General features: G+C 24.9%; 3 protein-coding genes across 3 annotated transcripts; 1 reads left to right on the top strand and 2 right to left on the bottom strand.

The window, feature by feature from the left end:
* Positions 1 to 477: 477 nt before the first annotated feature.
* Positions 478 to 12105, bottom strand: LOC126904061 (citron Rho-interacting kinase-like). The gene is made up of 26 exons (XM_050682708.1): positions 11749 to 12105; positions 10990 to 11165; positions 10735 to 10916; positions 10427 to 10640; positions 10069 to 10255; positions 9790 to 10004; positions 9362 to 9733; positions 8989 to 9098; positions 6652 to 6931; positions 6354 to 6584; positions 5541 to 5651; positions 5218 to 5478; positions 4861 to 5022; positions 4581 to 4775; positions 4281 to 4475; positions 3645 to 3857; positions 3371 to 3585; positions 3083 to 3310; positions 2581 to 3013; positions 2322 to 2475; positions 1989 to 2214; positions 1779 to 1927; positions 1279 to 1455; positions 1053 to 1211; positions 853 to 985; positions 478 to 780 (listed from the first exon to the last, which is right to left on the bottom strand). The coding sequence occupies exons 1-26, from the start codon at positions 11936 to 11938 to the stop codon at positions 660 to 662; spliced, it is 5289 nt and encodes a 1762-aa protein (XP_050538665.1). The 5' UTR covers positions 11939 to 12105; the 3' UTR covers positions 478 to 659.
* Positions 12106 to 18517: 6412 nt separating this feature from the next.
* LOC126903925 (uncharacterized) lies at positions 18518 to 21943 on the bottom strand. Its single transcript, XM_050682500.1, has 9 exons — positions 21790 to 21943; positions 21395 to 21498; positions 20715 to 20847; positions 20436 to 20639; positions 20128 to 20346; positions 19820 to 20038; positions 19512 to 19730; positions 19327 to 19425; positions 18518 to 19104 (listed from the first exon to the last, which is right to left on the bottom strand). The coding sequence occupies exons 1-9, from the start codon at positions 21941 to 21943 to the stop codon at positions 18518 to 18520; spliced, it is 1938 nt and encodes a 645-aa protein (XP_050538457.1).
* Positions 21944 to 25258: 3315 nt separating this feature from the next.
* LOC126903924 (uncharacterized) lies at positions 25259 to 27191 on the top strand. Its single transcript, XM_050682499.1, has 3 exons — positions 25259 to 25781; positions 25942 to 26043; positions 27075 to 27191. The coding sequence occupies exons 1-3, from the start codon at positions 25587 to 25589 to the stop codon at positions 27189 to 27191; spliced, it is 414 nt and encodes a 137-aa protein (XP_050538456.1). The 5' UTR covers positions 25259 to 25586.
* The last annotated feature ends 463 nt before the right edge of the window (positions 27192 to 27654 follow it).

The following is a 27654-nucleotide window of genomic DNA, read 5'->3' as shown; positions in this document are numbered from 1 at the left end:
ATTCATCTGCTTATTATTTTTTTAGAAAAATGATTTAGTGATGTAAGTCAAGGATTAAAATTAAAAAAAACTTTCTTTTGTTCTCATTGGAGTTATTTTAGTATACTAATTAGTGGTGTAACCACCATTATAATTAAAAATGATAAAATTTTTTAATGTAGTAACCAAGTTGTTCATGATAAAAAATAATTCTATGCATATTTATATCCTATAACCACTGTCAAATTTCAATTTATACAGGTTTCATTGGTATAGAAGTTTAATAGATACTAAGCCTTCTCTAGAAAAATTAATGTTATAAAATATAATTTTTAGGAAGGAGGAAGTTAAATTTAACTTACCCAAAATTTTGTTTCAGCTCTATTTAAATTTTCATTCATTTCACTACCACCAAGTACAATTGATATATAAAGATCCACTTTATGTTTAATAATATAAAAATGAATCTCAATAAAACATGACAAGTTTTTTTAATACTGATATTTATTATTCTTACTCAAAGTGAAGGCATAACTTTAAATCAAATGGTATAATAGTAAAACAAAAACACACTTAACATTTTATACAACAATTTGTACCATGTACAAGTAGAATAAAAAAATAAAAAATTTTAAGTCTAAATATTTACAGATAAATAAATTAAGTTTAAGAAGTTATGATCAATTGTTATTAACCTGAACATTTAGATCAAAGCAAACTTTTTTTTGAAAATCCTCTTGTTCTTCATCTAAATTTTCCAACATAGAAGATGTAAAACTGAATTCTGATAAGTTGTCACAGCTATAAAAACAATTTCTATACAATATCAAAACAAGAAGTAATTATTATTAACATATGTGGTAATATAATTACGTGGTTTCCTGCATATTTAAGGTAGAGTTACTTTCAGCCAATGAACTCTTTAGGATTTTAGATGGATCAAGTTGAAATATATCAATTGTTCCTTTGTATTTACAAAAATCTTTTAAATAGATATTATTTCCTTCTGTTAAATAAAATATCAATATAATTGTTAGTCTTTATGTACATACTTTTAACAATATATTTAATACCCAAAAGTTTTGGATTGTCTATATTCAAAACAATACGATCATTTGGCTGTTTTGTAGAAGTAATACTCCATGTATCTTCTTCTACACAACATGATGAAGTAATCTTGATAATAGTTATTTCAGATTCTGATAAGATTACCAAATAAGGTTTCTTAAATGCTGATTAAAACATAATTAATTAATGAATCAAGTATAAATATTAAATCATTATATATAAATAAATTACCAAAGTTTTTAGGGCTATATGGCCATTTCATTTCACCACTGCGTATTCTTTCGCCTTCAGTATTGACAAATATACCATAAATATTATAACATAAAAGATATTCTTTATTTTTAGTTAACTCACAAGCAAACATAGGTTTATAATCATGTGCTTTAGCAATAGAATCTGTGAAAAATCCTAAAATACAAGAACATTTTTTACTGCTTCCATTAATAAAATGATTCATATATTTAAATATTTTTATCTATAATAAATTTTCGACAAAACAAAATTTAAGAAATTATAAATAATAAATAGTAATAATTTTTACGGAGTACAACATAAAATAATGCTATTTATAAAGTAATTAAAATTTTTTTCTACTTTCTCTAAACTTCTTTTTTCAGAGTGCATATATACACTAACAATTATAACTATTTTTTTTTTTTACTTATTTTTCATGAACTTAAGGACAAATAATTATAAATAAATAAGAATTTAATTATTTTTAATTTACTCACTTTTACAACTCAAACTATTTGCCTCAATTTTATAAAAACTATTTGTAGTAAAAATAATTCCTGTAGGCATGAAACAAATGCATTTTGTTGGGACATTTGTTTTAAGAATTTTTGTTACAATAAACTGATCATCTTGCCACTTTAATACACTAATAAAAAAAAAAAAAAATAGTTATAATGTACTATTTTAATACAATAACTAATACTCACATAATGTTGTGTTCTGAACCAACAACTACAATTTCATTGCAATAAGAAGCAGCAACACAATTAATTTCTTTTAGCTCAGATAAAGGTAAGCCACTTTTTGACTCCTGACTTTTTCGTATTTCATCAATAATTCGAGTTACTTCAATAATAGGTTTTGACATAATACTTAGCTCTGAGTTAAGTATGACACTTCTCATATTACATTTTAGAAGTTCTTTTGTAGATCCTTAAATGTAATACATTTATTATTTATTAAATATATAATCAGTTTCATACGAATACATTGTTGTATAAACCAAATATCATAGAAAAAATAAAAAATATTAAACTTACCAGCAATAATTAAAACTATTTGAATTTTTGGCAAGAATACAAAATTTCTTACTAATTTTGGACCAATTATAGAAACTATATCATGTTTTAACTGTCCATTTTGATTTTTTAAATGAATAGAAAATAACCCTTCATCAGCACCCAATAAGAATATCTATTATAACATTTAAATTTATTTATAATTATAATTATTGATTAATATAGTAAAAACTTAATTATTAAATTTTTACTACACCAATTAAACAAACATTTAACATACACTTTGTGATATTTGATAAATGCAATTAACATTTAAAATTTTATCCTTCTGAAATGTGTAAAGAATATCTTTATATCCTTGGTTGGGCTGATGTAAAATACAATCATTATCAACTAAATGTTCTTTTAAAATATCTATCCAGGTTTCTTTTTCTAATGTACTAGCTACAATTATGTATAAAAATACAGTCATCCAACCACTATGTGAACTATACACCTCAATTTTAAACATTTGTTCATAGTCTTCATTAGTGTCTTTATCAAATGTTTTATCATTAGATTGAGCAACATCGATTATTTTAATACTGTTTGATGAAAGTGATAATGGTAAATTAAAATAAGATTCATTTTCATGATCATGCTTGTTATTAAGAATGTAAAGGATACCATTTTCAATTTTGGCATACTTTCTATCCCAAATTTGTTTAGTATTACTAAAAAATATATATTAACATTAAAATTGGTAATATTAACTAAAAAAGAAAACACAAACAATCACTTACTCCCACAATGTAATCCAAGATTCAATTTGAGATTGTCTATGATTTTCAATAGGACTTAAATTTTTTTTAGAAATACCTCTTGTGCAGTCAGGTAATAACTCATGCGAGCATGTTATATGAGCTGATACTCTACATTCAAGACACTGGCTTAACTGTTGTCCAACCAAAATTTCAGATTCACAGTGTGAACATTGCAGTCCTCCACGTTTACATATTTTTACATCAAACCTTAACATTAGTATCAAAATATTAGTAACTGTAGGCATACCATTATTTTAACTATAATACTTATGAATAGATCCAGATGTTGCTCTATAATTTAAACTGGAGTTATTTTTAGAGTAAACTGGAGAATTAGAATCAAAGTTAAGACGAGTTGGAGCTAATGGTGATGGCAATGGACCATGAGCTTTTACCATATTTAACTCTGCTTGTGTTTGATATAATTTAGTAGCCAAATCTTTAGACTTACTTCTTTCTGAATTTAACAAAATTTCAATTTCCTATAAAATAAAAACAAAAATTTTAATATGCAAAATTAAAACAAAAAATAATAAATTACCTTTTGATCAACGTTTTCCTTATTTTTTCCACTAAACAATAAGTCTCCTAAAGTTCTCTTTTTTTTAGTTAATTCATCTAATTTAGTTTGTAAAAAGTCAATAAGTTTTGTCTGTTGCAAAATGGTAGCATCTGCTTTAATTGAACGTTCTTCATAATAAACTTTTTGTTCAATTAGATCATTTTTTTGTTTGCCAATAACATTTTGCAGTACCTGTAAATATAAATTAATAATAATAGCCTAATAATAGTCACAAAAAATAATTTAATAATAATTTATTTGATAAGGATATTTTCATAAAAAATGGATACATGTGAAAAAAATTACCTTTATATAAGAGAAAATACAAACATTATATGAAATATGGATTAAAATAAAATAATTCTATTCTAATACATCTGTAATGCTAATTATTAGCATCAGTAGAAGTTTTAAATAAAAATTGAACTTAAATATTTTTAAAATACCTATTCTTTAATATTTAATAACTATATCATTGATATCAACTTTATATTTGAGGATGTCATAAAATATTTCTAAGTGTCAAATATTTGATAGAGAATGATTAAAGTATCGACAGTTTTAGTTATTACTACAATGGTACTGTATTTTTATAATATATCTAAAATTACATACATTTGAATCTTCAACTGTTGCTTCTAACTGTTGTGTTAGCCGAATATTAGCTTCTTTTAACAATTGTTTTTGACTAATATTTTCAGATATTTCTGTTTTTAATCTATTCAATTCCTTAATTACTTTTTCAGATTCTACTTGAAGTGTAAAGAACATCGTAGTTTTTTCTCTCAAGTTTGAGTTCAATTCTTCTAACTGCAGTTGGAAATATTGAGACATTATAACTCATAAAATAATTTAACAATACATTGAATATGTGTATAAGGTCTCTTAAATACTAACAAATATAAAATTACTCACTTGTTTTTTTAATGAGTCAATTTCTTGATTTTTTTCATTTATTTGATCTGTCAAATGTTTTAATTCCGTTTTTAAATTGTCTTGAACACTGTCCATAGATTTTCCCTTACTTTCAGCTAAAATGCGTAGTGATTTTTCTTCATTTAATTTTTTTTTAGTGTCTCTCAAATCATTTCTAATTTTTTCAATTTCATCCTGTGTTCAAAATATATTAATAAGTTAATACAGTTACAATAATATTTAGAAATAAAATTTTTTTTAAATATTAATTAAAAATTACTTTTTTGGTCTGAATTTCTTCAAGTAAATGTTTTTCTTTAATTTTCATCGACTGAACAACTTCTTCAAAACCTTCTAATTGCTCATCTTGCACTGTAACTAGTTCTTGCAGAGTCTTAACATTGGACTCACAATTATTAAACTTGGTTTTAATTTCTAATACCTGTCAGGAATAATAAATTAGTAAAATAAATATTAAGATTGTATCTAATAAAAAAAGTTTAATTGATTTTTATTTTATTTAACATGATTATTAATTAAGGTTTGTTTGAAAAATTGTAAAGCTTTAGAAAATCTATTAAGAATATCCAGTAATTTAAACTATAAATATTTAATTAAAAATAATAGAAAAAATTACGTTTCGTTCAAGTGTTGATTTTTCTATAGCCCAATTCTTTGAATCATTACTCAATTTATTTAATTCTATCTCCAAACGTTTTGACTCAGCTACTTCTTTATCAAGTTTCAGCTGAAGTGATTCAACGAGTTCATTGAGATGAATTATTTTTTTTTGTAAGTCTATGATTTCATCTTCTTTGACCTTAATTTGCATTCTTGTTTCTTCTTGCATTTTTGAAATTTCTTGTTTATTTGTAGATCGAAGATCTTTATGATATTCCTGTTGTGAAAATAATAATAATTTTAAATACTAATAAATAACATATATGATAAATTATTTACCCTAAGTCTACTTATTGTCTCTTCACATGTTTTATATTTACGTTCTAGGATTCTCAAATCTAATTTTAAATCTTTGATTTCTTGTTCACGAGTTTTTAATTCAGATTCAAACTATTAAAATAAATTTACAGTTAGTGTTCTATATTCCTTTTATTCCTTTTATAAAGCATATACACAAGACTTTCTACAATTATTATTAATAACTTAATACATAAAATAAAGTCATCCTATTTTTAAGTCTTAAATTAATATAATAATTACAAATATAATGGCAGATGTTATATTTATTAATTAAAAAGACAATTACATTAATAAAATTATTGAATTTAACTACTAATGAAAATCTTAAAATTACTTTATCAACTAAAATAGAAAGAGATTATAATATTCAGTGTATTATTTTAAAATGAATAAAATCGTATTAATAATAAAATTTAATTGTTTTTGAAACAAACATATATTTTAACCATTTATATTATTTAATAAATTCAGAAATTTTTTTATTATACTAATTTGATTTTCAATTCAATTTAAATAGAAAAAGTTTGATTCAATTTTTTTATTTTTAAGTTTGATTTTCAAACTACAAGTATGGTTCAAATTTGTTTTAAAAACTAATGGTTCGAACAAAAATTAATTTAAAAATACTACACATTTCAAGAGAAATTTTTTTTTATTTTTTATTTAAATCTCCAAAAAAAATTTGAAAAAAGTGGAATTACAACTTTTGCATTTTACAATATTTAAAAAGACAACATACTATATAGTACTTTTCATATAATATATTCTTAGAATGCCCTTAAATATACTTGCCTCTTTTTCATTTTCTTTGGCTGATATAGCATTTTCATGTTTTTCAAATGATATTAAAGACTCACTGAACTGTTGTTGTAATTGTGCAATTTTACTGTGTAATTTTTCAATTTCTATATCTTTTTCTTTATAAACAAAGCTAAGTTTAGATTCAAATTCTGAAACCATTTTCAAACATGTTGCCTTATGTTCCTCCTGTATTTTCATTTCTTTTTCTAGATTTTGAATCACCTATTTCATTCATAAATGAATATAAAGAAAATATAACCTCAATAAAAAAAATGTAATTTTTTTTTACTTTATTATTTAAATTATCCAAATCTTTTTGCATAGAAACAATTTTTTTTTGAAGTGAATTGTTATCATCATTTAATTTATTCATTTCGACGCCAAATTTATCTTCTTTTGTTTTTATCTCAGTCATTAATGAAGCAACATGATTGTCAATATTTTCTTCAGTTAACTGTTTAGAACGCCGAACAATGTGTTTTAATTTTGATTTTAGTTTGGCAATTTTTTTGTTCAACTGTTCTTCAGTTACTTGATAAATTTTAATATCGTTTTGATGCTTTAATAATCTAGTTTCAAAAAAGCATATACAACTATATATTTATATTTTAAAGTTTTTAAAGAAATTAATAATCAATCCTTTATTTTTTGAAAATTTATCAAAAAAATGCACAATATTTATACACTAATCAAAATGAATTTATTATAGGAAACTTAGCTATCACAAATATAAATGACACAATTTTTTTTAAAAGTTAGTATTAGTTGTACCTGTTATTTCACAAAATTTTAATACTTAATAATCCAATAATAAATTCAAAGAATAAAAAACAAATGCAAATTAATGGTTTGTAACTGGAGTAAGTTAGAAAAAGATCAGAGTATACACTGAAGCATAAAAACAACCAGGGAAATGTATGCAAGTTAGTCAGAATAGCAAAAGAATACCAATATAGCAAATGACAGTTACAGTGTGTCAAGACTTAGTGAATTTCACACTCCCTAGGACATAGCAAAATATGTAATCAATTATAAGTTGTCGTATTAATAGTTGCCAGTCACATGTATAGCATGGGTGAAGTGAAGAGAAAAGGGAATTACCATCTATTTTTGTGTCACAGACAAATGGACAGAATGTAGGACTTATTCAGTTATACTGGACGAATATTGACAAGAGAGTAAGGAGAAGTAGAGAAGCTGACAGGAAATCTTCTATGGTCCTATGTAGGTTCTCTTTTTGGTTACTATGTATAGCATATCAGTATGAAATTTAAACTAATTTTATTGAATAGCAAAAATCATACATCAAATAATACAAGAAAATAATTTTAAAATCGAAATTAGTTTTTGCTCTGAATACTCAAGTATTACAATATTCATTAATTGATATTTTTAAAATACATTATAAATCTAATATTTAAAATATTAGATTATAAAATTATAATAAGTTAATATTTAAACTGGTAATATGATTATTATTAGATATGATTATATAATTATAATATTATCATATTATTATATGATTATTGGCCAACCCCAAGTAGTTGGGATTAAGGCAAGGAAAAAGAAGAAGAATATGATTATTATTAGACATTTACAAATAATTGGCAAAAATTTCATTTATTCCTAATATTAAGAAATATCAGTACTAAATATTAATAGATATTTTGTAGTATACAAATATATCAATATGTAGAAACTCACTAATTCTACATTTTTAAAGAAAATCAAAAATAAAATTTATTTCCTAATTATACTACATATTTATTAATTAATTTTAGTAGTTAAATTACGATTAGTTTAATAGATTGATGAAAATTATTATTAGAAGAGTAAAACCTATATTTAAATACCTTATAATATCAAAGGAAAATGTTTTAAGATAATACCTTATATATTGTGCATAACGATACATAATGTTCAGTAAATAAGGAAACAAATTTATTTGTTTATAGTGTGTTTAGTAATTCATTTATTAGTGTACCTGATGATGTCTATTGTAAAACCAGCCATATAATAAAATATTTATATTTTTCATAATATTGAGGGCCTTATTTTTACTAGATTATATTTAATACATATTATTATATATATATTTATATAATATTAAAAAAAGATTATTAAATTATTTTCCTATTTTTAGATAATTTGATTTTAAAATAAAATAGTAACTTTAGTAACTTAGTATTCAATTTGACTTAACAAACCCAGATACTGAAACACATTCGTTTAAATTAGTATCAATGTGTAACTAACGAAAGCAACAGTACCTAATAATTACCCCCACTGTAATAACAATAGATAGGATCAATAACTCAATATCTTATGGATAAAATCATTAAAAGGAATTAATTATTCTTAAACCCTAGCTGAAATCTTGTTCAATACTACTTATTCATAATACTATTTAATGCAACTAACAGCAAAATTTTGAAAGTGTATTGGAAAAACACAGAACTAAATTTAAAATCACAGCCGATTGTGTCATGTCAACATACCTTATATCTAAACCATTATACCTTAATTATAAGGACTCCCATACACTTTCATTTAGATTAGTTACATTATACAGTTGAGGAAATGATGGTATATTAATATATAAAATAAATTTAAGATTAAAAATTACTGTGATTGTAACTCGGCATTCTGTGCTAAAAGATCTTCATTTTGTGTTTTCATTTCTTCTATATTGTACAATTCATTAATTGTTTTTATTTCCCATTTATCAATTTCATTCTAGTTAAATATATATTAAATAAAGTAATTAAAAATATAATTTTAACATTTAATTAAAGATACTTTAATCTCAATAATAAATTGAGATTTATTATTTGTAATCATATTAAGTTAATTATACTATATACAATGGTTCTAAAGAATTAAAATCATTCATTATTGTATAAATAATTTGAGTGGGTTTAAATAAATTTTAAATTATTACTTTATAATCTCTTAAACTAAAGGTTGTTAAATTAAATGAAAAAAAATACTAAAATTACTTTTACAATTTCAGCTTGTTTTTTTTGCATTACATCTATTTCATCGGTACTAGTTTCACTGGTTTCACTTATTTTAGTTAACCTTCCTAATTCACTACTTAGTGAAGATACATCTACATGCAATAAAACATTTTCTTCTTCCATTTTCTTTATTCTTTCTTCATTTGCAACCATCATTTGATCATACTCTGTTAATTTTTCTTCATACGCTTGTATTAATACATGTGCATCTTCTAGTTCTTTTCTTTTAATTTTTATTGTTGTTTCTAATTCTGGACTACTAATATAATGTTGTTGGTTACGTTTTGGTGTTTGAATATTATAAGTAAAACCAATGAATGGTAGGTCTCGCCCAGTAAACTGTTTTGGTTTCTAAGTAACAAAAGTATTATTATTGTGTTCAAAATGTAAAATATAATAATTTTTACCTTAAAATTATTTATATTAAGAGTTGGACGATCTCGCTCATGCATTGGAAAATTTGAAACATCTTTATCAGATGTTAAAGAAGGTATATATGGTGGAACTTGATCATGTAATGAATTGAAATTAATACTTGAAAAAATTTCTAAATCTATAATCATATCCACAGTAAATCTTTTTTCTACATGGCATACCAAACATTCTATCATTTGCTTGTAGGCTGTTAAGTCATATAAGATAATATAAAATAGTATTGATAAAAATTAAAATAGAAATAAACTAACATGAACTTATTTTTGAAGATGCAGGATACTTTAACAAATTATCAAAGCTTAATATTTTGGAGTAAATAACTGCTTGTTGTTCAGCGTTAAAAGGTGTATCTCCTGTCACCATTTCATAAGCAACAATTCCCACAGACCATAAGTCACATTGGGCATTGTAACCATTCATTGAATTTGACTGCATAAACTATTAAAAGACAAAATGAGTTATAAAATGATAAGTACACTTAAGAACACAAAGAGAAATTTAAAGTATTACTACAAAAGTAAATGTGACATTATTCAATATAAATGTTTGAATTCAATCTAGTTACACTGCCATAATTGAATTGAATTAAATTTTAATTATATAACTTACTTGTAAAACCTCAGGTGCGACATATTCTGAGGTACCCACAGGCATTCGAGTTTTTATCTTACCATCACGGTCAAGTTTAGCAGAAGAACCAAAATCTACCAACTTAAGATGTCCTACTCGATCTAACATCATATTTTCTGGCTTTATATCACGATGAGCAAATCCCATGGCATGTAAATGTTTAACCGCTAATAATAATTCTGCTATGTAAAATCTAAAAATTGATATTAAAATATTATTTATTTATTTATGATATTTATTAAAAAATATTTTGTATGGTTGTTTGGCTCAATTATTAATTAAAATACTTGGCTGTTTTTTCAGGTAGCGTCCCATTGAATTTATCAATTAAATTAGCAAAGTCACCACCAGGATGATAGTCCATGACAAGATATAAGTTTTGAAAGTCTTGAAATGCATAATGTAACTGAGTTAAAAACGGAGAACTTGATGATGCCATTATATCCCTCTCATGTTCATAAAAAGAAATCTAAAATACATTTTTAAAATAAAAATATTTTTCTATTTAATTTGTGTTAATTTCTCGTTAAATAGAATATTACATCTTTTTGGTTAATTAAATTGTCTTTTTTTAAAACTTTCATAGCAAAAATGTTATTAGTATGTTTTTCAACAACTAACTCAACATCACCAAAATGCCCTTTACCAATTATTTGCTTTGATTCAAAATCCAGACGATTAACACGGAGTGACTTTAACTCTGGGATAACCATTTTAACTGTAATAAGTATAAATTAAACAAATTCAATAAACATTAATAAATTTAACATAATCAGGAATTTATTTAAGTTCATTTAAAAAATTAAAAATAATTACTTACAATTTTAAATATATGGATTGTATAAATTTTATTATTTATGAATTTAAAAGAATTCTATATATCATTAAATTAAAATCTAACACCAAACATCACCCCTTAAATTAATTATAATATTAATAATATTTAATTATATAGACTAACATAAATTTAATCTATTACAAACATGTAATGTGCGCCTTCCTTTACAATTATATATATATATATTTTAAATTACCACTAAAATATAAGGAAAGTTTTAATTAAAATAAAAAAAAAAAGAACAAAATTTAAATATAATATATTGAATGTTAAACACATACATAATGTAAAATGTTATTCTTGAGTATCCAGCTTAACTTAATAAATGAAACTTAGAACTAATAAATGCTTTTAAAAAACATTTTTTATTTAACGCATGCACAGAGTAAAATAATGTAGGTTTTTTCACATTAATCTAAATTTGCATTCATACATTGTGGTAAAAAAAAATTTAGATACTTACATTTGTTAACAAAATTAGCAATCAATGGATCACTTTTCATTACTTCATTATTACATTCATCAAACAATAAAATAATAGAATCAAAAAGTAATTCTTTGTTTAATGTTGTATTTGACATGATGATGGGTCCCATTAAAGTATTATTGAGACGCATTGATCGCACAGATATTGATTCAGCAGCTGGTTCCATTGCTATAATCTATTAAAACTAGTACTAATATTTTAATTGACACTACGTATTAGATTACGAAAATAATAATTCACTGTCATAGTAAATGAATAATAATAAAAGTTCAAAATTTAAGCATTTACCAGTAATAACATATTGTCTTTGATACAATGAAATGTAATCTCAAAAAACCGTTATAATTTAAGCCGGAGTAGTAATACAATAAATAAATAAAGCACACGAAACAGAACGCTATCTAGTTATCGTTCAGTAACATTAATTTGCATATCATAAATAACATAATGCCATTTAAATCTAACTATACTCAATGATAATTACTCGCGCGCTGCTGAAAACTATAATACTTTCTAAAATGCTGAATTTTCCTGTAATTAGTAAAACTTCAATGTTTAGGTGTATGTGTTAAAATTTAATTAGTTTATAAATAGAATGTTTTCGATATAAATGTAATTACGCAAAACAAATACGAGAAAGATAATTGAAACATTTTTGGGGTCTGTGTTATATTATACATTTAATAAAGCACATTTATTTTCATTTTTTTTTAATGACATATTGTATGTGTTCTGGCTTTCTTATATCCATTAGTTCTAGACGTTTTCCATATAAAGGACAAATAATTTCGGGCAAACGACACTTCAAGTAAAATCTAAAATGTCATTTGGTTATTTATGATATTCATTTTTTTTTTTAAGTGAATTGGTTAATAAAATATTCACATTATCAAGTTTTCTTCCATTTTTGTAGTGCAAAATGCATTGTAATATTCGATTACTTGGATATTTATCCAAATTGGTGTGTATACAATAAAGTAACAAACTTCATGACCTGTTATTCTCATTTCGACCTTAATTTGAAAGTAATAATTTATGATTTTTTTTTTTAGTTCGATACTATTATTTTTAATCATGCAATATAGTAACTAGACATCAACATGTTTGAGAAATCAATATGTTTAAAGTAAGATCAATAGTAAATAAAAATAAAATATCTTATTGAATTTTGTAGGACACTTAATCTTAATTATAGCTGTGTTTTCAACCAGTCCATCTGAATAAAATAAAAAATTCTTAAGTTTATATAATAACGAATTATCGGAAATTAAACACAGTACTACCAAGACTTATTACCAGAAAAGGGTACTCTTTATCAACAAACAATCCACATAATTGAACACGCTTTTCATAAAGTTGCCCAAACTGAGTTTTAGCCCAATGTTCCATTTACACCATTTTTGAATACCGTATGACATTTCTCTCGATTTGACATGAGGTTCGTATAAAAGACTAAACATTTTTTTAACAATTTGTATTAACATGTATCATTAGGGTGGCCCTCAAAAATCGAATGACTTTTTTTTTTTTACGCTACCCCTTAATTTTTTTTTTAATGGTCAAAAAAATGAGCTGTGCAAAATTTGGGACCCATCCGTTAAGGTTAACCCGTGCCCCCGGGCCTATTAAGTTGAGTCGAAGAGTCAAATTTAATAGAAATAACTGATCTATGTATAATAACTTTTTTTTCTCTTAACTTAGAATAATAAAAGTAAAACTCAAGTAAAGGAAATTTTACAAGAAATTCAAAAATAATAACTTCAATGTTGTTTTCTCAATAAATAGCCCACAAAAACACTACATACAGTAAAAAACATGTAAAAGTCTTAAAATACATTATAACTGATTTTGTTGATTTTCAATTATTTATTTTCATTTTATTTTTTGGAAAACGCATATTCGTTAAAAAAAAGATTCTAGAAGTTTAATTTTTTATGCCAAGTACGATAATTATATTAGATTTATTATTTTATGAACAGTTAATTAATGATTAATTACAAATTTAACAAAATTGATTGTATTATTACATTTTGTCGTATTAATATATCAATTTTGGTTTACTGAATTACTTTAAGATAGTACCAATTATATTATTATTAAAGATAAGTATATTTGAGTTATTTTCGACAACTGACATAATTTGTGTCGTATAAATGCAGCAGACAATATGTAAACACGTTAAATATATTTTACCTGTTCATTATTATATATTAAATGATATGTTTTAATCACAAATGTACAATACTTTTAGAGTCTTTTAAAGTATTACGAACTAATATTTATCTTATTGGTAATTATTCCCACGAAATAACTGATAGTAAGTTATCATCAAATTTACAACTATTTAATCTGAACACTGATTTTTTGAAAATTGATCCATCATTTTGGAGTGCGAACAACAGTTACATAAATGCTTTAAATACTATAAGTAAATTACGAGTTATTAATGATACAGCCTAGCGTGGCATTAAATTAATCTAAGACTACATTAAATATAAACTACAAATGAAGAACAGAAACAATACGTTTTACAAATAGTAAGTAATTATCGGAAAAAATTTCCTAATTGTAAAAAAAGTACATTATCAAAAAATATATTATAATAATATAATTTAATTATTGTTAAAATATTTTTTTAAAGTTATTATTATTTAAAAAAAAATAAATTAAAAATTGTTAATAAAAATTAAATTAAACTGTTAGGTTTGTAATTAATCATTAATTAACTGTCCATAAAATAATAAATCTAATATAATTATCGTACTTGGCATAAAAAATTAAACTTCTAGAATCTTTTTTTAAACGAATATGCGTTTTCCAAAAAATAAAATGAAAATAAATAATTAAAAATCAACAAAATCAGTTATAACGTATTTTAAGACTTTTACATGTTTTTTACTGTATGTAGTGTTTTTGTGGGCTATTTATTGAGAAAACAACATTGAAGTTATTATTTTTGAATTTCTTGTAAAATTTCCTTTACTTGAGTTTTACTTTTATTATTCTAAGTTAAGAGAAAAAAAAGTTATGAGACATAGATCAGTTATTTCTATTAAATTTGACTCTTCGACTCAACTTAATAGGCCCGGGGGCACGGGTTAACCTTAACGGATCGGTCCCAAATTTTGCACAGCTCATTTTTTTGACCATTAAAAAAAAATTAAGGGGTAGCGTAAAAAAAAAAAAGTCATTCGATTTTTGAGGGCCACCCTAATGTATCATACAAATGTTTCCAAAATTTGAACACTGAACCATTTTTTCTTCTCGGTATACAAATTTTGGTTATGGTATTATTCTCTTATAGACATTTCAAATTCTCTAATATCAATTTCGTTTAGTTTTTACAAAAAATACTCATTTTCTCATGCAGCTTTTCTTAAAAAGGAATGTTATTGAAAGGTTCCGCCAAACCATATCCTCCATCAGGATCACTAAATTTAATTGTTGTACTTGATTTCTTTCTTTTTTTATCCGCTAGAAACAATTTTCTTCGTCGCAATATTCTGTGATGGTGTCACGTTACTAATATCGTAAAAAATTATTATAATAAAACACAGATAGCGCATCCGCAGTACTTGTGTCTTGCACTTCGTCTGCACCACATACCTGGGTATTACCCTTATTCCATTCCTATAACAACGGCCTTTCCACACCTACAGCCGTTACGGAGTGTCAACCGGGCACGGTGACTGCTGTACGATCACACATACGTCAATATCCAGGCAGCAGATTTATCATCTTCGTACCCACCTTACTTTCTCACTTTAGGTTGTTTTGTGTTATGACAATTTCTTATTCTTTCAAGGTTCCTCGAATAACGTTTCACTAAATTTATTACGCAATAAATTAAAAATTTTGTAAATTATTACTGTAAAAGTGAAAATTTGTAATTATTATAAAAAATTCTATGTTAATTGATTATTTCCTTATTTGAATAATTTATTTGTTGATAACATAATATTTATTTATTTATTCTCAATACGGGACATGCCCAAATTTGGGACGGTCTAATAGACGGACCATCCGCCACGGACTTCCAAAAATTTCCAGAAATTTCCAATATATTCCAAAAAGTTCCAGAAAATTATAATACATATACAATATGATTTGGTGGGGATGTATTATATCCATACCATATACTATGGTGGGGATTAAATATATCCCAACATATATTATGGTCGGGATGGGTTAATTATATGTATTTAAATACGGTAGATATATAATAATAACTACCGATGTATATACTATACATATTGTTAGAGATATAACTTTTTTGTATCTCCAATTGACATTGATACAACAGGTTTAAAATATTTGATGTGAGTATTTTGTAAAAAAGCACATAGGTGTTCAAATAACGTCATTCCATGTTCTCGAACCCAAATGTTCAATATTAACTTCCAACTCTAAAATTATTTAAGTTTAAAAGTGTAAGTAAATTGTGTTAATAGTCAAAATGCAGGTTAATTTTAGTTATGGTCGTCAGTAGTATTGGAAGTGAACTGGATGAGCTGTTTATACTCTATTAGTTTATCATATGTGTTCACAGTAGAAACGCATGGTAAAGTAATGTCATTCGAGATTTTTGAAGCCAAATTTTCAAAATTTAACTTCCAACACTAAAATTATTTATGTTTTAAAATAAAATAAAATAATTTCAATAAACATAATATACAGGTTAAAATTTATAAAAAGAAAAATTATTATCTACTTTTATTGATTTTCTCATCTTTATAGGATGAATTTCTTTTCAAACTTGGGCGTACAGCAGTGTTAGAAGATAACTCCACGAGTGCCCTTTTTTCTCCAAATTTTATGTGTTGTAAATTACTTATTTTTTCTTCCAGAATTTCTATTATTTTATCAATGAACACGCCTGGTTGGGTTGAGTAACGTCATTTGACATTTTTGAAGCCTAATTTTCAATATTAACATTCAACTCTTAAATTATTTAAGTTTTAAAGTGTAAGATAATTGTGTCAATAATTAAATTGTAGATAAAAATTTTTTATGTACTTTTAATGACTTCATCATTTTTTTCAAATGAGTTACTTTCTATGTTAGGATGATACTAATCATTGGAAGATACTTCAGCAGGTTGCTCTGTTTCTTCGCATTTATTGCGATGCAAGTGATTTTTATGAAGACTTTTAACGAAACATAAGAAAATATTTAATCATACGATAAATTTTAATTAATTTATTTAAAAAATCTACATTAAGTGAAAAAAATCGTTTAGGGTGCATATATACTTTATTAAATATAAAAAAATATACAAAATACAATTTACTTTTTCTAATAAATAAGCTGGTATTGATGATGCTTTATCATTTAGAATTGCTATATAACTTTTTTTTTGCTGGATCTGATAGTTTTTCTTTATATTTTCCAGATTTATCATTCTTAATCAGTGTTGCAATATCTCCTCGTTGTATCAATTTCTAGGCGTAGATATTATATCTATTCTCATGTATATAATTTACTGAAATAGAGAATGATTTTAAAATTTTTTTTAATTAGAAATAGTACAATAAATTAATAATTATTATTTATCAAAAAGAAGATATTCTTTTTTAATTTGTTGTTATATTTATATCATAGCCTGTTTCCGTTTCTCAATAATTAGTTTAATTAATCATAATAGTGGATACAGTTATTATTTTTAAAGTTATGTTAGAAGCTTGATGTCTTACGTAATGTGAAAAAGAGTTGATAATACTATTACAGCTTTTTTTTTTAAACTTTAGGCGAATGTGTCCTTAATTTAAGGATTATTTAAGATAGTGATAATATTTATTAATTTAAAAATATATAGTATGTTTTTTTGTTAAAATTTAAATTAATTTTAAAAAGGTTATTTGTTTAAAAATGAATTTTCGTTTTAAACGAGTTTTAAACGTTAATTTTGAACGTAAGATTATTTCAGTTAATACTGTTCGCCAAATCTGTTAAATATGGATTCATTAAAACACACCCTACACTAATTATAATGACAGCCTTAGTATATTTAAACGTTGATAGGACATTGATTTACTGTTAATGTAATCAATGGCGTAACCAAAAACTTATTTTTTTTTGGAAGTGGGTTATTATTTTATTTTGATTGCCAAACACATTTTATTCTACATCGCTATTTCAAAAATTTTAAATGAGCGAAAAAAGAGGTCATGATGTTTATTTTTAGTGTAACATAAAATTAATTTTTTAAATTGAATATTGACCGTGGGAACAAAAGAGCATTGAAGAGAATTTTATATATTTTTAAACTAATAAGTTTTAAGCTGCTCCATTACTCCGTCTATTTGTCGATCATAATAAAAAATTACTGCAAACAAATTTTTAAAATTACAAATTTAGTTATAAATTCAAAAAAAAAGTGAAACTCTTTATGAATCATCAATCATTTAAAATTAAATTTTTATTATGGTAGATAAATCCATTAACTTTAAAATTTGTAATTGACCAACTTTTTCACTAATTTTTCCTATAAATGTTTATTATATAGTTTTTGTATTCACACAACATAGCTATTTAAATATAAAATTATTTAATACATTTATACATTTAATATACATTTATTTAATAAAGCAGTGTAACAAAGAAAAATAACATAAAATAATAATTACAATAAGCTTCTAAAACGTAAGAAAATATTAGGAAGTATAAATATTAACAAAAATATCAATTTAATGTAAAAATTAGGAAATTTTATACAAGCCATTTAAGCAACTTCTTTCATAAAAAATTATAAAAATAGTTGGCCGGCTATAATTTCTTCTCTGTGTCTTAATCTTACAGAAGGCATAAGACTCGCATTTATAGGAGTTGTGTCTCCTCGAGCCATTTTTTCGGCTAGTTCGACCGTAAATGGACCACAGTCATACCCATTAGTTTGACGAGTCGTCTCACCGATTTTTAAAGTCCACGACGAAGCTGCTCCTTTTTTATCCATCTCCCAGTCAGTTAGATATTCTTTCAACACCATAGGATATGGACCATCATAAGACTTAAGACTGTCATATGATGTCACAGTTCTTTCGGGTACATTTATCACAGTCAATATCCAATGTCCGCCAAGTACATTCATTGGCACAAAAAGGAACTTTAATGTATGGATATCTTTTTTTATCCATTTTCTGACAGCTGGATAACCTCCTCTAAGATATGCTGGTATAAAGTCGGTAACGACTGCATGAACTTCGCCATTGGACCTTTTCACTATCAATTTGAGATAATCATTAATTGTGTCCGAAGTGTACCAAGATTTAGGGGACTTAAACGAAGGCGCGTTATACTGATCTAGTTCATTTGTGTTCGAATCATGCGTCACTTCTACAAGAGTAAACGTATTTAAAAACTTCTCATAAATTACTTAAGCTAGCTTAATGGTTTAATATGAGTAAAATTATTCCTAGGTTTTGAAATATAAGATTAAACATAGTTAAACAAAATATGTGTTATGGATGTTTCTATGTGAAATAAATATTAATGAAATCAATAAAANTGTGAAATAAATATTAAAGAAATCAATAAAAAAAAATAATTTTATTTTACCTATTTCTTTCTCTGGTATTTCATCAATTTCGACAACGGACACGGCAGGCAACACGTCATTCATATTTGAAGGAGAAACTTCAGAACTAACTTTAGATTCTAAAAAATTAATGTATAAAAATAGTGCTTAATTGTTTCAATAAACTAATGAAAGGTCAAATTTTTAAAATAGAATTATTGTTTACTTTTTATGATTTTCTCATCTTTTTCGGATGATTTTCTCTTTAAATTTGGGCTTTCAGAAGATGCTATCTCTAGGAGTTGCTCTTTTACTTCATATTTTGTGGGTTCTAAATTAATTTTTTTTTTTTCTAGAGTTTCTTTTACTTTATCAGAAGACACTTCTGATAATGTAACGTCATTTGACGTTGTCGCATGTAAAAGTTCAGAACTAATTTTTGCCTCTAAAAGTATTAATGTTTAAAAATATAAGAAAATAATTTCAATAAACATTATATGCAAGTTAATATTTATAAAAAAAATTATTGTTTACTTTTTATGATTTTCTCATCTTTTTCGGATGATTTTCTCTTTAAATTTGGGCTTTCAGAAGATGCTATCTCCAGGAGTTGCACTTTTACTTCATATTTTGTGGGTTCTAAATTAATTTTTTTTTTTTCTAGAGTTTCTTTTACTTTATCAGAAGACACTTCTGATAATGTAACGTCATTTGACGTTGTCGCATGTAAAAGTTCAGAACTAATTTTTGCCTCTAAAAGTATTAATGTTTAAAAATATAAGAAAATAATTTCAATAAACATTATATGCAAGTTAATATTTATAAAAAAAATTATTGTTTACTTTTTATGATTTTCTCATCTTTTTCGGATGATTTTCTCTTTAAATTTGGGCTTTCAGAAGATGCTATCTCCAGGAGTTGCACTTTTACTTCATATTTTGTGGGTTCTAAATTAATTTTTTTTTTTTCTAGAGTTTCTTTTACTTTATCAGAAGACACTTCTGATAATGTAACGTCATTTGACGTTGTCGCATGTAAAAGTTCAGAACTAATTTTTGCCTCTAAAAGTATTAATGTTTAAAAATATAAGAAAATAATTTCAATAAACATTATATGCAAGTTAATATTTATAAAAAAAATTATTGTTTACTTTTTATGATTTTCTCATCTTTTTCGGATGATTTTCTCTTTAAATTTGGGCTTTCAGAAGATGCTATCTCCAGGAGTTGCACTTTTACTCCACATTTTGTAGGTTCTAAATTAATTATTTTTTCTTCTAGAGTTTCTTTTACTTTATCAGTAGACACTTCTGATAATGTAACGTCATTTGTAGGTTCATTATTAGCTTCTAATTCTTTAAGTATTAAGAGTTTAAAGTATAAAATAATTGTTTCAATAATCGAAATGTAGTTTAAATTTTTTTATGTACTTTTAATGACTTCATCATGTTCTTCGGATAAATTACTTTCTATGTGAGGGCCACCATTATCATTGAAGGATATTTCTATAGGTTGCTTTTTATCATCGCATTTATTGCGATGCAAGTGATTCTTATGAAAACTCTTAATGAATCATCAGAACATATTAATTATAGGATAAATTTTAGTTAATTTATTTAAAAAATCTACGTTAAGTCAAAAGATATGTTTAGGCTACATATATACTTTTTGAATATAAAATAATGCAGAATAAAATTTACTTTTCCTAATAAATATGCTGGTATTTTTGGTGCTTTATCATTTACAATTGGTATATAACTTTTTTTGGCTGGAACTGATAGTTTCTCTCTATATTTTCCAGATTTTTGATTCCTAATAAGTGTTCCAATATCTCCTCACTGTATCAATTTCTAGGCGTAATCAATGACAAATTAAAATTAATAATTGGAATATAATTAATATGTTATTATTATCTTCCATAAAAAGTCTCTTTTCTTTAAAAATCTTATTGGAAATCAAAAAGATTAAGATATTAAAATTGAAATTATTTAACATCTTTTACTAATATCTCAAAAAATAATACATTTATACAGCTGCTCTAAATAATAATAAATATTAAATTATTTCTACTAAATTGTAAGGGTCGATATATTTATACAATTGTAATTACCACTTTTTCTGCTATAATTTCATCACTTTCAAGTTGTTTATGATAGGTTTGTTTTTTTGGTTTAGCTGTATTTGTTTCAGTGTTAATATTTCCACTAGAATTTGCTGTTAAGAGAATATTATTTTAAAAGTTATTAATTAAATAGTTAATTTTGAAAATGTTTACGGTGAAAAAATGCATTGACGTAGAAATTATATCTACTCTAATGTTTATAATTTACTGAAATAGTGAATAATATTAAAATTTTTTTTAACTACAATAAAAAAATAATTATTATTTATCAAAAAGAGAATAATCTTTTTTAATTTCTTGTTATATTTTATATCTAATCGTTTTCACGTTTCATGATAATTAGTTTAATTAATCTTAATAGTGTCTACAGTTATTAATTTCACCTTTAGACTGTCTTGATGTTTGGGGTTCTTCTGGACTATCAACGACTAAATTGGAACTCATGAAACGACGATTCCAGAATTCTTCAACTCTGCGTTTCACAACATTCATATTTGTTTCATAAATATGACTATCCGTATTGTTTTCGCTTGCCATATTAATAATTAGTTAAATAACTCTGAATACTTACACGAGATGATAGCTTATTTTGACTAGCAAACACGAAGTGATCCCAATGTCAACATAGACAACGTTTATATATGATAAAGTCATAATTGTCATGGAGAGTTAATTCGTTGAATTATTTTATTATAAGCCACTTAAATATTTGAAAATTAAAAATAATTGTTAATCATATTTCATATTGTTCATCAAAATCGGTCCAGCGAGAGCTGAGATTGAATGGTAACAGACAAACAAATAAAATTAAACACATTTTAGTAAATATAATACTTCACATCGAAGTTAAAACTATTAATTTTTTAATTAATTCATAATAAATTTAGGAATAGTAAACAATTCCTATAAAAAAAAAGACTCTGATTGGGATTTAGTTTTGAATTTTATTAAAATTTAATCATGCCATCATTAGCTGCATTTTGATTTTTTTACTTTGCTACTTAAGTATGAAATTTTGTCATAGTAGAACTGATATATTTCATTGTACTTTAAGAAAAATGATTACATTTGATTTTACCATTAGAAAAAAAAATCAATTTTTTATACGATACTAAAGTTTTAACTATATTGAAATTATTTACAAGTTTGGATCAAAGTTAAAAAAGAACAATAGTTTTTGTTGTCCTACTCTGACAGACAAATTATACTTTTCATTAAAATCTTGTATTGAACTGAATTTGTAGAAATGTTAATAATAGATGCATTCCTATTAGGTCTTCCTTAACTAAAGAAGGAAAAATGTCAAGATTTGATAAAATTATTTTAGGATTACAAAATTCCATTAATTCTGACTAAAATGGTTTAGTATTAATTATGATTTAGTATATGTAAAATATAATTTTGCCAGTTTTATTTAAAAGTCTTCTAGTGTTTATGCATTGAGTATAAAAAAAATTTACAGTTAATAAGAAATAATTGACAAATTATTGAAATTAAGACTTTCATGTAGCTAAATTGCATAGCTGACACGCCGTTTCATATCACGATAATAAACAATTGATTTAATTAAATGGGTATTAAACAGTTTAATTACAAAAATTTTAATTACCATACTTTTAAATACTACTGATATTAATCTTTAAATGAATTCAGAGTTTTACAAGTTTTTTATTTACAATTACCATTTTTGAAATCTAAATTACAAATTTAGATGATTTTAAAAATTAATGTTATATTCGATTTTTATATTTAATTGTTTGTTTTTAACCTATGTAATTACTTATTAAGTAATAAGTAATAACACGGCCGCCGGGGATTGACGGCCGGTTATAGAAAGTGTACCGGAAATCATGTGAAAAAAAGAGGCACGGTACGGGATTAGAACCCGCGACCCAAGACGTCGTATAGACAAACCTTATCACTAGGCCACCGTGCACTTATGATTCAGATCCCGATACACTTTCATTTAGGTTGATAACGTGATGTGCGGCTGAGGGAAACACGGTACCGTGTCAGTAATACTATAACTTATAAACATAATAATTCTCATGATGACAGCATTTCGATCCGTTATTGGAATGAGACATAGTTCAAAACCTGTAAATGGAGCTAACGACAATAATTATGATGAGTCTGATGATGAAATTCGATTAATATTTTATATTCAATATAATATATCAGTTTTGTTTATTTATTCAAGATAAAGAAAACCTAATACTATATTATTACAATTAGTAATTTATAGTTAACATTATATCACAAAAATTTTATAGGTAACCCAACCAAACTCTTTGATGAAATCTTAATAAAAATTCTACTTATACATTTATATATAGTTAGTTGAGAAATTAAGATTTTAGGGCAGTAAAGAATTTTAATATTTATTGGTAGATCATATTTCTATAATACTCATCTTCAATTCCATAGGTTAATTTTGAAGAAAATTGAAATATGAGTCATGTTTTAAAATAAAAGCTGTTCGGTCATTTTTTTAATACCCAATTTTTAATTTTATAAATTTTGTAATAAGTTCAAAATTGGCTAAACTAAAATATTTTGTGAATTAAAATGAGTTGATTTATATAAGATTATAAAACTTGATTAATTTAGGCTTTTAACAAATGTTTCGATATTTGAGGTTGCAATTAAATTAAAAAAATAACTTGCATATATTCTATGTATAGGTAAAGAAATACTTTTAATCTCATCATTATCATATTTCTAATCTAAATTTTCCAGATTATCAAAAATTGATACAAATTCCATAACTTTATGTTCAGCCTCTAAAGTATCATTAAATTCAGCAAATTCCTTACAAAATTTGACCCATTATCAGTTTTACACAACATCACTTAATTCTAAATTTTAAGTTATTGATAAATTTAAGAAAATATTTTGACGAGAACATCTTATGTTTTAATCATCTTTAAGAGATAGTATTTTTAAATAATTGTTTTTTACTTTCCAAAGTCAACTAATTTACTTGATCTTTTTTAAAATAATATTTTCGTGCTATAATTTAATAAAATATGACTATTAATAATTTTATATTTACTAACAAAAACACTGGCCTAAATTAATTTTTATGCAATATTAATAAAAGTGGAAATTTAAATAAATTTTTATGCTGATCATATAGCCTTCATCCCTTTTGTCCATGATTCGGACCATGAATCCGACACATTTAGCCGACAGTAGTGGCGTACTGAGGATTATAGTACTGTGGTCTTTCTTACTTATGAGATGTCCAACCCTACGGACATATTAGTCAGTCGGCAAATTTTCTATCCTAAGTGACCATTTTATTTTTTGCAAAAAATGTTAGTGAACACTGGTAGTCGGTAGTTTTTTAAACTAACACCCCACCATATTCAAGTAAAAATCAATATTAATAAAATGTGTTTTTTTTATTAAAATATTAAAATTTTTTAGGAAACTTTAAGTTTTTTACATATTCCCGCACCCAGAGAAAAACCTCGATCTATATAATAAATTCATTGTTCAATTTGATAAATATATCATTACTATTGAATCAATGATATATTTATCAATATGATATTTTTTTTTCTTGTCTTGAACAATAATTATTTATAAGAATAGTTATTTTGTTCGTATTAATAAAACATTATCATAAACCCTTGATAAAATTTCTCTTTCAATTTTGATTGAGGTTTTTCTTTGGGTGCATGGAATATGTAATAAACTATTATGCGATTGCGAACATTTAGGACACCGCCGTTGTGTACATCGTTCGCCTGCATGCACTCGTAAACAAATTTTACAGAGATTTAAACCAGCTATCTTTTTAATTGTCTCTCTCACACTGAGAATAAGTGGCGTATTTAGGGGGGGATGGGGGTCATATCCCCCCCCGGGAGGTTTTTTAAAATAATTTTTTTGATTATTGAATGAACGAAATTATGAAAATGAATGTTAAAATCAATATTGAAAAAAAAAAGTGAATTTTTTTTTTTTTATAAAAATGATATCAGTTATGAGTTAGGCCTCTATTGTTTTATTAAATATTAAATAATTTTGGTAACACTGATGATCACGAGTTGTGAAGCGTGCTGAGAAGCAACGTAAACGATAAACGCGTTTTAATAACAGTTATGTTGTTCAAATTTACTGTTGGGTTAAGTGAGTTTTAATGTAAATGTGATTTGTTTGATTGTAAAACATGGATACTAGTTCAACGGGGAAAAGTAATAAAGAATCCATTTTAAATTTTTTCAAAAGGAAAGTTTCAAATTCACCACCAGAAATTAATTCTATTTCTACTGGTAACGCAAATAAAGTTTTTGTCACTCCGCATGCATTACCGCACATTGAAACATTTGAAACTAATGTGAATGAAAACAATAAGGATGATAATGTAAGTTTATTATTTATTATATTTTTGAAGTGATACAACTTTGTAGTTGTATAATTTATTGTACAAATATTAGTTGTATCGCTCACAGCTTAGAGCTTTGTTGTAGTACTTTGCATTCATACTTTCATACATCAAAATATGTTAAATTTATTTTTTAAAGATTGAAACCAATTGTATAAGTGATACTAATATTCTGCTTCCACGAAATAATGATATTGCTTTATTTATCAATCGTAGTTTAAATGACGAGGAAAAATTATCAGTAAGTTACTAGACATAAGGTATAAGTTTTATTAACAATAAAAATTACTTATAAACGCATTATTAAATTACTGAGACACTTGCTTTTATGCACCTAAATTATATAATTTTTAAATACACAACTACAAAATCATCCCACAACAAAAATATACACTTTTGTATGGGTAAAGCTGATTCATCATTTTGAACGAATCAACTATTTACAGGCGTTTAAAAATGTTTGGGTACCCCCTAAAACATATGACTATCCTTTGTTAGATAAAAATAAAAAAAGAGGGCTGAAATTTCAGTCGAAATGGCTTGATGAATTTTCATGGCTTGTGTATTCTGAAATAAAAAATGGAGCATTTTGTAAATTTTGTGCTATTTTTTCAAAATCTGGTGGAGCTTTAAATCGGCCACTTGGGCAGCTTGTACAAATAGAATTTAACAATTGGAAAAAAGCTAAAAAGGTTATTATTATTCTCGCAGTTATACCAATAGTGGGTGAAATATCATTTAAAAATGTGCTTAATTATTTTTCAGGTGTTTCAAAATCATTGTATGTAAGGTATATATTATTGTGTATTTATTCACGTTTTTAGTATTTGAAATTGTGTTCCTATTATGTATAATTAATTTTTTTAGGATTTAATTGTATTTTTAAATTCACAAGTATTACATCTAAAAAGAGGATAGAAATACTTTTCTAAAGCTTACAGAGTTTTATTCCTCCACAATTGATCATAACTCTAGTATTGCAGAATTGACGATGTGGAGAGCTAAGATAGTTACAGAAAAAATTGTTTTCAAATCTAGTTTACATGCTTTAGATCTATGCGACAAAGTAATATACCTAATATTCATGCGCTTCTTAAAATATTTTGTACATTGCCTGTGTCCACCGCTATTCCTGAGCGATGCTTTTCCAGCCTAAAAAGGATTAAGTCCTATCTTAGGAATAGTATGACAGAAGTAAATATATTTTCTATTTATTATTGGAATACAATTATAAATTAGTATTAAAATAATAGTTTATTTTTTTATTATTAGACTAGACTTAATGGGCTGGCTTTATTGGCAATTTACCGGACAATAGAAGTTTCACCAGATGAAGTCATAAATGAACTTAGTATTCAAAAAAATAGAAAATTGGATTTTGTGTTGTAGTTAATTTAAAAATTGAAGTATTTTGTAAATAATCAGTGTATAATAATATGTGTATAATAACTTAATAATATTGTGTTTTAATTAAGTGATAAGTTGGTGAATTTTAAAAATAAAATTTTGATATTATGTTATTTAGTTTCTTGGGCTTTGTGGGGTGGCGGGGAGGGGGAAGTCAAGACCTTACTTTGCCACGAGGTTGGCATTTACTAGATAAACGCACTACCCAACATGAGTAAATTTTTTTTTCATTCAATCCGGATGAAGGACCAATGTTTTGCGGGTTTATTTAAGGAAATAATCAACACCGTAATTACTTTTACGAAAAAACTTAATTGATGAAAATTACATTTTTATTGGGCACTCGCGCATTTGTTAGATGTTATCTGGGCCGGGTGTAAACCGGTACTACTGCTATATTACAATCGTAAAACTTATCACTACTCAATACACAACAACAATAAAA

Source organism: Daktulosphaira vitifoliae, unplaced genomic scaffold (genome assembly GCF_025091365.1).
Source record: "Daktulosphaira vitifoliae isolate Bord-2020 unplaced genomic scaffold, ASM2509136v1 Scaffold_4, whole genome shotgun sequence".
Lineage (NCBI taxonomy): Eukaryota > Metazoa > Arthropoda > Insecta > Hemiptera > Phylloxeridae > Daktulosphaira > Daktulosphaira vitifoliae.
This window is presented reverse-complemented; position numbering and strand designations above follow the sequence as displayed.

Excerpts from the sequence above, each read along its gene's own strand:
- LOC126904061 (XM_050682708.1), bottom strand. The coding sequence starts at position 11,938 with ATGGAACCAGCTGCTGAATCAATATCTGTGCGATCAATGCGTCTCAAT. Across the intron at positions 10,256-10,426 it reads TCGCACCTGAGGTTTTACAA|TTTATGCAGTCAAATTCAAT; the intron begins GTAAGTTATATA and ends GTCTTTTAATAG. Across the intron at positions 1,456-1,778 it reads AAATAGTTTGAGTTGTAAAA|GATTTTTCACAGATTCTATT; the intron begins GTGAGTAAATTA and ends CTTGTATTTTAG.
- LOC126903924 (XM_050682499.1), top strand. The coding sequence starts at position 25,587 with ATGGATACTAGTTCAACGGGGAAAAGTAATAAAGAATCCATTTTAAAT. Across the intron at positions 25,782-25,941 it reads AAAACAATAAGGATGATAAT|ATTGAAACCAATTGTATAAG; the intron begins GTAAGTTTATTA and ends TATTTTTTAAAG. Across the intron at positions 26,044-27,074 it reads ATGACGAGGAAAAATTATCA|ACTAGACTTAATGGGCTGGC; the intron begins GTAAGTTACTAG and ends TTTTATTATTAG.
- LOC126903925 (XM_050682500.1), bottom strand. The coding sequence starts at position 21,943 with ATGGCAAGCGAAAACAATACGGATAGTCATATTTATGAAACAAATATG. Across the intron at positions 20,640-20,714 it reads ACATGATGAAGTCATTAAAA|AATTAGAAGCTAATAATGAA; the intron begins GTACATAAAAAA and ends TAATACTTAAAG. Across the intron at positions 19,105-19,326 it reads AATACCAGAGAAAGAAATAG|AAGTGACGCATGATTCGAAC; the intron begins GTAAAATAAAAT and ends TTACTCTTGTAG.